At 60.9% G+C, this 8,343-nt stretch overlaps 1 protein-coding gene across 4 annotated transcripts; it reads left to right on the forward strand.

Annotated features, from left to right (window-relative positions):
• The first annotated feature begins 1,446 nt into the window (after window positions 1–1,446).
• On the forward strand, window positions 1,447–7,634 carry UPK3B (uroplakin 3B). Of its 4 annotated transcripts, XM_025378881.1 has the most exons (6): window positions 1,447–1,843; window positions 2,009–2,158; window positions 2,750–2,975; window positions 4,172–4,251; window positions 5,057–5,186; window positions 6,155–7,634. In XM_025378881.1, the coding sequence occupies exons 1-6, from the start codon at window positions 1,759–1,761 to the stop codon at window positions 6,312–6,314; spliced, it is 831 nt and encodes a 276-aa protein (XP_025234666.1). In that variant the 5' UTR covers window positions 1,447–1,758; the 3' UTR covers window positions 6,315–7,634. The 4 variants fall into 4 exon arrangements, with proteins under 4 accessions (XP_025234666.1, XP_025234664.1, XP_025234665.1 ...); XM_025378879.1 differs by lacking the exon at window positions 4,172–4,251 and having other exon boundaries at window positions 1,450–1,843; window positions 6,155–7,186; XM_025378880.1 differs by having other exon boundaries at window positions 1,473–2,158; window positions 6,155–6,568.
• Window positions 7,635–8,343: the final 709 nt, after the last annotated feature.

Genomic DNA, 8,343 nt, shown 5'->3' on the forward strand with positions numbered 1-8,343 from the left:
GACAATGTCCCCACAGAAGCCTGCACACAGATGCTCATGGCAGCATTATTTACAATAGCCCCAAAGAGGAAAAAACCAAATTATGCATCCACTGATGAATCAAAGTGCGACACGTTCACAGGATGGAATATTACTCAACTGTGAAAAGGAATGAAGCACTCACAGTCAAGGAGGAACCTTGAAAAAGTAAAAGAAGCCAGACACAGGCCGGGCGCAGTGGTTCATACCTGTAATCCCAGCACTTTGGGAGGCCGAGGCGGGCAGATCGCGAGGTCAGATCAAGACCATCCTGGCTAACACAGTGAAACCCCGTCTGTACTAAAAATACAAAAAAAATAGTCGGGCGACAGGGTGAGACTCTGTCGGGAGTTCGAGACCAGCCTGACCAACATGGAGAAACCCTATCTCTACTAAAAATACAAAATTAGCCAGATGTGGCGGCACATGCCTATAATCACAGCTACTCAGGAGGCTGAGGCAGGAGAATCGCTTGAACCCAGGAGGCGGAGGTTGCAGTGAGCCAAGACCGGGCCATTGTACTCCAGCCAGCCTGGGCAACAAGAGTGAAAACTCCGTCCCAAAAAAAAAAAAAAAAAAATGGGCGGGGGGCCCGGCACGGTGGCACACGCCTGTAATCCCAGCACTTTGGGAGGCTGAGGCAGGCGGATCACTTGAGATCAGGAGTTTGAGAGCAGCCAAGCCAACATGGTGAAACCCTGTCTCTACTAAAATACAAAAGTTAGCTGGGCCTGGTGGCATGTGCCTGTATTCCCGCTACTCGAGAGGCTGAGGCAGGAGAATCGCTTGAACCCGGGAGGCAGAGGTTGCAGTGAGCCCAGATCACACCACTGCACTCCAGCCTGGGTGACAGAGGAGACTCCATCTTAAAAAAAATTAATTAAATAAAATTTTTAAAAATAATAAATAAATTAGCCAGGGCATGGTGTTGCATGCCTGTGGTTCCAGCTACTGGGGAGACTGAGGTTGGAGGATTACTTGAACCTGGGAGTTTGAGGCTCCAGTTAGCTGTGCTCTCACCACTGCCCTCCCTGGGTGACATATATCTATTTAAGCCACTGAGCTGTGAAGGTATGTGGTTATATATGTGAAAAATACACACATGGCGCCAAGTCCTGGGAGTAGTGTAAGTGGCGGGTTTGTCAACTGTCAAGGGCTCTGCAGCCCTTTCTCTGAATCCAAGTTCTTCTTCCTTTGGATGGGGAATCAAGGATGTGACCTGGGAGGATGTGGCCTCGTCGGGGGCAGGGTCAGCACGCTGTGATGGGGCTGGGGCTGGGCAGGTTGAGGGTGCCTGCTACTCCCCACTTCTGACTCGGGGTGGGGACAGACGGCCAGAGGGAGGCTCCTGGCACCTGGGGCGCAGGAATCTCAAGCATGTGGTCCTGAGCCCAAGTTTGCAAAAGCCAGACCCTCCTCCCCAGGGCCGAGAGACTGGGAGGGGCCCCAATCCAGGCTCCGGGAAGGCCTGGCTGGCATCCGGGGATCCAGTGGTCCCTCTCCCTCGGCCCTGGCAGTGGGGCTGGGCACTGGCCTGCCTCCCTCCAGAACTGCCCCCAGCTCCTCCCTGCTGGGGGCTGGACTGGGAGGAAGGGGGTGGGGTGCGCTTACATTTGCAGGTCTTTCCAGCCCCTGGGGCAGCCTGATTAACCAGCTTCTCCAGGGCCAAGCTGCTGGGGGTGGGGTGCAGCCCAAGGCAGCCAGACCAGCCCCTGAGCCTCCTGGGTGCTGGCATCTGTCATGGGTCTCCCCGGGGGGCAGCCTCTCCTAGGGCTGCACATGCTCCTCATGGCACTGAACTGTCTCCGGCCCAGCCTGAGCCTGGGTGAGTGGGGGTCCTGGATGGACGCGTCCAGCCAGACCCAAGGGGCTGGGGGCCCTGCGGGAGTGATTGGACCCTGGGCGCCCACCCGCCTCCGACTGGGAGAGGCAGCCCCAGGGACCCCCAAGCCCGTCTCCGTGGCTCACCTTCTGTCCCCCGTGGCCACAGAGCTGGTGCCCTACACGCCGCAGATAACAGCCTGGGACCTGGAAGGGAAGGTCACAGCCACCACCTTCTCCCTGGAGCAGCCGCGCTGTGTCTTCGACGGGCATGCCAGCGCCAGCGACACCGTCTGGCTCGTGGTGGCCTTCAGCAATGGTGCGGGGACAGCTGTGGGGCCTGGGTGACGGTGGCGGCCGAGGAGAGTGGTGGGCCCTAGGAGCCCCTCACCAGCAAGCGCCTTCAATGACTGAGCCCTTGTGGGGCCTTTGGGAGATAGGTGTGGATGAATGGGGCTTTATCCAAAGGGGTGATATGTGTATCGAAAAATACACACATAGTGAGCACCAAATCCCGGGAGTTGTTTAAGTGGCGGGTTTGTCAACAGCTCTGCAGCCCTTTCTCTGAATCCAAGTAGTTCTTCCTTTGGACGGAAAACCGAGGCTGCGACCTGGCAGGATGTGGCTTTGTGGGGGGCAGGGCCGGTGCACTGCGATGGGGCTGGGGCTGGGAAGGTTGGGACCGCCCGCTGCTCCCCACTCCTGGCTCTGGGTGAGGACAGAAGGCCAGAGGGAAGCTCTCCTTCAGGGGTAACAAAGTAAACTGTGGATCTGGACTATCTCTGGGGGTCCTGAGGGAGGAGGTGGCATGGGGGGTCAGGGCTGGAGGGTGGGTGAACACATTACCCTGGCTCATAAGCACAAAGCTGGTCTCTCCCCTCCTACCCCCATCTGTTCTCTCATATTGCAGCCTCCAGGAGCTTCCAGAACCCAGAGACACTGGCTGACATCCCGGCCTCCCCACAGCTGCTGACCGACGGCCACTACATGACCCTGCCCCTGTCTCTGGACCGGCTGCCCTGTGACGACCCCCTGGTGGGCAGCGGAGGTGCCCCCGTGCTGCGGGTGGGCCATGACCACGGTTGCCATCAGCGGCCCTTCTGCAACACGCCCCTCCCTGGCCCTGGACCGTATCGGTGGGTGGTACCCCCACCACCGGGGCCCTGGGACTGGGGCTGTGCTTGGGGAGGAGGCGTTGCTGGGACCAAGGATGCTCTCTCTACCATATTCCCAGGGGTCCTCTGGCCCCTGTCCTCCCCTTTGCAAGCCCGAGCTCCTTCCACTGTAGAGTCAGCAACAGTGCTCACCTCAGCTGGGGCTGGGCAAGGCCCAGGAGGAGCGGGTAGGCACCTCGGGGAGGCGGGATCTTAGTCAAGGTGGGAGGGGGCAGCTTCCCCAAAGTCTAGGCCCCTGGCCCCCACCACGGGCAGATCTGGCAGGAAACTCGGGGGCCGAGTTCAGACCCAGTCTTGTGGATATGAGGCAGGGAGCAAGAGAGGTGGCTCCCACCCGCTCTTACAGATGAGGAAACTGAGGCACAGGAGGTCAAGTGGCCTGCCAAGGTCGGGGTGGAGCCGGGATGGGGAAGCAGGCTGTGTGTCCAGGTCAGGACTGTCTGGGCACAGGACGAGGTGGGGTGGCCTCAGGAAGACCAGGCCCGGGGGGAGCTGGGAAGGCAGGGCGTGGAGAAGCTGGAACAGCACCCCGCTCTACCCAGCCCCCCTCTGCCCTCTCACCCACTCTCCAGGTCCACCCTCTGCCCTCCCCGCCGCCACACCCTGGCTCAGCTTCCAGCTCCACGCCCCGCCCTGTCCCCCGCAGCCACTCTTTTCAGTGCCAACCTGCCAGGTCCTTCCCCACTGCCCAGACCTTCCAGAGCTCCCAGCCCTGCAAAGACAAACCGAGCCCCTCTGCGGGGCTCCTAGTGCCCTCGGTCCTTGGGCTGCTGGTGACTGAGCCCCCCGCCCTCCGGCTACTGCTGCCCCTCTGGGAGGCCTGGGACCCCTGCCCATGTGCCTTGCTAAGCCACCTTCACCTGCACTTTGGACTCGTGGCATTTAGGAACTGGGGCCCCTAAACCATCCCTGCCCGGGTCTGATGTCTGGAGAGCAACTGCTCAGGGGGATGGGGGATGGTGGCTCAGGCCAAGGGCTGGAGACATCTCAGGGGATTCTCAGAGCAGGGCCAGGCCACCGGCTGCTGCTCTTGACTGGCACCCCCACTCCACATCCGTGGGAGGGGCCCAGAGGAGCTGCTGGGGGACCTGGCCCTGCCCGGGGTGGTCCCAGCCTCTGAGTCTCTCCCCTCCTCCCCCACCACCTCCCATCCCCAGCGTGAAGTTCCTCCTGATGGACGCCGGGGGCTCACCCAGGGCCGAGACCAAGTGGTCAGACCCCATCACTCTCCACCAAGGTAGTGCTGGGCAGGAGGGGTGCCCTGGCTTCTGTTTGCCCCCAGTGGACTCACCCATCTCTCTGGGCCACCTCATCACCCTCTGCTGAGCTGGGGGCACCCCTGCTCCCACAGGGCTGGGGGCCTGGAGGCCACGTCCAAGTCAGGCCCAACCCCCAACAGATCCTCATGCTGGGGGCGTGGGGCACTGAGCCAGCCCCGTTGGCAGGGGCACCATCTCGGCCCATCAGCAAGCGTTTGCCAACTCTTGGGGTCCAGCCACACTGTGGGCAAAGACAGCCTCCCCACTGCTATAGGGAGTCAGGCTGTGTCAGCCCCTGCTGGGAGGGAGGAAGAGGGCGTGGAGGGGGTCAGAGTCAGGTCAGGGCTGGCTGGGGAGGCAGCCAGCTTGAGTTCTGAGCAGACCCCAAGGGGCGAGTGTGAATGTACCAGGCCCAAGAAGTTTCTAGTGCCGCGGCCCGGGTGTTGGGTGGGGGTCTCCTGGGAGATGGCTTCAGAGCTCAGGGGGTGTGGGGTGGAAGTCTTGTCATCTGAAGGCCTTGACTGCTGGGCTCCAGGGAGCAGGGCGGTGGATAAGCACGTGGGTGGGAGCAACCTAGAAGGTAGGAGCAGGGCGGAGGCCATGGTCCGGGCTGGCAGAGCACAGAGGAATTGGGACAGGGGGTTGGGCTCGGGGGGGTGCCTCGGGATATGAGAAAGCCAGGCCTTGAGGCTACGCGAGCATGGGTGGGGAGGGAGAAAGGGAGGAGGTGACAGCCAGCCCTGGGGTCGAGGGGCAGCCTCTGAGCAGCTGGTGTGTGTTCAGGGAAGACCCCTGGATCCATCGACACCTGGCCAGGGCGGCGAAGTGGCAGCATGATCGTCATTACCTCCATCCTCTCTTCTCTGACCAGCCTCCTGCTCTTGGCCTTCTTGGCAGCCTCTACCGCACGCTTGTGAGTGGGGACACTCCCTCGGGCCCCTCTCTCACCCAGAACCCCTTCCATTGAACTGGTCCCAGTGTCTGGAAGCCCTCCAGGCATGCCATGGGGTTTACTTTATTTTTGGTAGAGACAGGGACTTGCTATGTTGCCCAAGCTGGTCTGGAACTGCTGGGCTCAAACGATCCTCCTGTCTCGGCCTCCCAAAGTGTTAGGATTACAGGCGTGAGCCACCTTGCCCAGCCCGATGCTATGCTTTCGAGCTGGGCAGCACCTCTCCCAGGGCCTGTGCAGGGAATTCCCACCCTGAGTATCTCGCTCCTTGGGGGTCAGTGATGGAGGCCAGCAGCCCCTCTGGGGACAGGTTCAGGAGGGCCTGCCTCACCCAGGCCCTGTCTTTCAGTGTGTCCTCAGCCAAGGCCCTTCTCCTCCCGGGCCTCACCTGCTCTCTGTGGATCCTCTGGTGGTTTAGTAAGCTGATGCCAGGGTAGTCAGGGTGGCCACCTGGAGAGGTGGTCCTCCAATTGGTTCTAGAAAGGAGGAAGGAGGGATCAGAGACTGCGGGTGAGGCCGGGTGCAGTGGCTCATGCCTGTAATCCCAGCACTTTGGGAGGCCAAGGTAGAAGGATCACGGGAGGCCAAAAGTTCAAGACCAGCCTGGGCAACATGGTGAAACCCCGTCTCTACTAAAAATACAAAAATTAGCCGGGTGGGGTGGCGCCAGCCTGTCATCCCAGCAACTTGGGAGGCTAAGGCAGGGGAATCGCTTGAACTCGGGAGATGGAGCTTGCAGTGAGCCGAGACTGTACCACTGCACTCCAGCCTGGGTGACAGAGCCAGACTCCATCTCAAAAAAAGAAGGAAAAAAAAAAAGAGAGAGAGAGACTGCAGGTGAGGGAGCAGGGAGAGAGAACAGGCCCTGACCCAGCACCCGCCCCACATGGCAGGGACATACATCTGTTCCTCCTCCTCTCCCCGCCCAGCTCCAGCCTGTGGTGGCCGGAGGAGGCCCCGGAGCAGCTGCGGATCGGCTCCTTCATGGGGAAGCGCTACATGACCCACCACATCCCGCCCAGCGAGGCTGCCACACTGCCAGTGGGCTGCGAGCCTGGCCAGGACCCCCTCCCCAGCCTCAGCCCCTAGCCTGGCCTCTGTGCATGGGACTAGGGGAGGTGGGGCGCAGGGGGCGAGTGCATGGTGCTCTGTCCCAGCTTCTGCACCCACAGGCCCCCTCAGGGCTGCTTGCCTTTCCCCGCCGGCCAGCACACCCCCTACCCTGCCTGAAATCCCAGCACCAGCCCCCCTGCCTCTGCCTTTCCGGTTTCTCTCCCTCTCCAAACATCTGTAAGTTGCACTCAGGAGGGTTTAGGGGAGGGTCATGGGCAGACTGGACACCCAGTCTCCACCTCCATCCCCACCTCTGTCTCACCTGACCTCCTTCGAGGAAGGCTGGAGGCTGTGTGGACAGGCCCCCCTGACCGCAAGCTTCCAGACCCCAGGAGGAGGCCTGCAGGGGACCGTGCTTTGCCTGGTGCAGGAAGCTGGGCTCATCCCGGGACCTATGCGACCTGAGCCGCCCTCTGTCCCCTGTCCCACCCATCAGTGGCTGGGCAGGGTAAGGATTCAGAGGCGTCCCTACTGCCCCTGGGCACAGCACCTTTCTGAGAGTGGGACTCTCCATGGTCATCTGACTACCAATTCTGGCCACCACCTCCAACCCTCTTGCGCATACGGATGGCTCTCGCCCTTATCCACCCTCTCAAGCATTTATTAAGCACCTGCTGTATGCCACGTACAGTGTTAGACTTGGGGCTTCAGGCATAGCTGGTCCTGACCTTGGGGAGCTGCCTTCTCTAGACCTGAGACGACCACGTGTCCAGATGTGACCTGTTGCTGTCGGGGGTCTGTCACGCCCTTAGACTGCCATCCCAGGAGGCTCTCCGGGACCCAGGAGCCTCCATCACCTGGAAGGACCCTCTGTGCAGAAGAACCCCAAGTGTCCATCTGTGTACAAGGCCGGTGGTTCCCGTCGTCGCCACTCGGGAGCGCCAGGGAGCCGCAGCCAGGCCGCCTCACGGACAGTGCGCATGCGCACTCCTATTCGCTGCCCCTCCTATCTCCAAGGCGGTAGCAGATGCCGCGTGGCGGGGTCGGTGGAGGTCAGTACTCTAGGCCTCCTTCCGCCAAGCCAGAGGGATGAGCAGTCACGCCTGAGAGCCCGCTGCGTGCCATACAGTCCGCCCAGCCGCCGCGATTTTCTAAATGGAGAAACTGAGGCTCAGTGACTTGCCCGCTGCACTCTGTCCACGGCCGCTGCGCACGCTCCCTTGGGCCGCGCTCCGCTCCCGGGCCCTCTAATGTGACCACGGCTCCTGGCCTGCAGGCCCTGCCCACAGAGGGCGCTCGGTGGTGACCCTTGGGCTGCAGCCCTCTTTGGAGGTGAATAAATGCGGTCTGGAGCCCACCCTGGCCTGAATGGTGCCCCTGCCGGGACAGGAAATTTATACTGGGAGCCCAGGGCCCTGCTCAGCTTCTGCCCCATGGGATTACCCCGAGCCTGTCCCTTGATTGCTGTCCTGGCTTGTACTTTGAGGTGCCCCCATCTTCTAATAACCCAGGAAAATCCACACATGCATTTCAGGGCCAGATATGTGGTTTTGGTCGTGCTCCCTCCCAAGCAAGCCCTTGAGCCCCTCATCTCTGAGAGCCCCTCCTCCATGCTGCCTGCACCCCCACCAGCCACCAGAGCCCCTCCAGGTATAGACAGAAACAGATTCAGTCAAATGCCTCGGTGTCCCAGGTGAAGTCTGGCCAGGGGAGCCAGCCCCTTTAGGTTACACTACTGTGATAGGCTGGGTGCCATGGCTCATACCTAGAATCCTAGCACTTTGGGAGGCTGAGGCAGGATTACTTGAGCCCAGGAGTTCCAGGCCAGCTGGGGCAACATAGTGAGACTCCGTCTCTACTAAAAATTAAAAAAAGATTAGCCAGCGGTGGTGGCATGTACCTCTAGCCCCAGCTACTTGGGAGGCTGAGGCAGGAGGCAGGAGGATCACCTGAGCCCAGGAGTTTAAGGCTGCAGTGAGCTGTGATCGCACCACTGCACTCTGGCCTGGACAATAGAGTGAGACCCTGTCTTGAACGAACAGGCTGGGCGCAGTGGCTCACACCT

The sequence above is a fragment of the Theropithecus gelada genome, chromosome 3 (genome assembly GCF_003255815.1).
Source record: "Theropithecus gelada isolate Dixy chromosome 3, Tgel_1.0, whole genome shotgun sequence".
Taxonomy (NCBI): Eukaryota; Metazoa; Chordata; class Mammalia; order Primates; family Cercopithecidae; genus Theropithecus; species Theropithecus gelada.

Bases quoted from the DNA above. Each gene is read 5' to 3' on its own strand.
- UPK3B (XM_025378878.1), top strand. From the start codon at position 1,759: ATGGGTCTCCCCGGGGGGCAGCCTCTCCTAGGGCTGCACATGCTCCTC. The intron at 2,159-2,749 runs GTGCGGGGACAG...CTCATATTGCAG, and splicing joins CGTGGTGGCCTTCAGCAATG to CCTCCAGGAGCTTCCAGAAC. The intron at 5,187-6,154 runs GTGAGTGGGGAC...CTCCCCGCCCAG, and splicing joins GCAGCCTCTACCGCACGCTT to CTCCAGCCTGTGGTGGCCGG.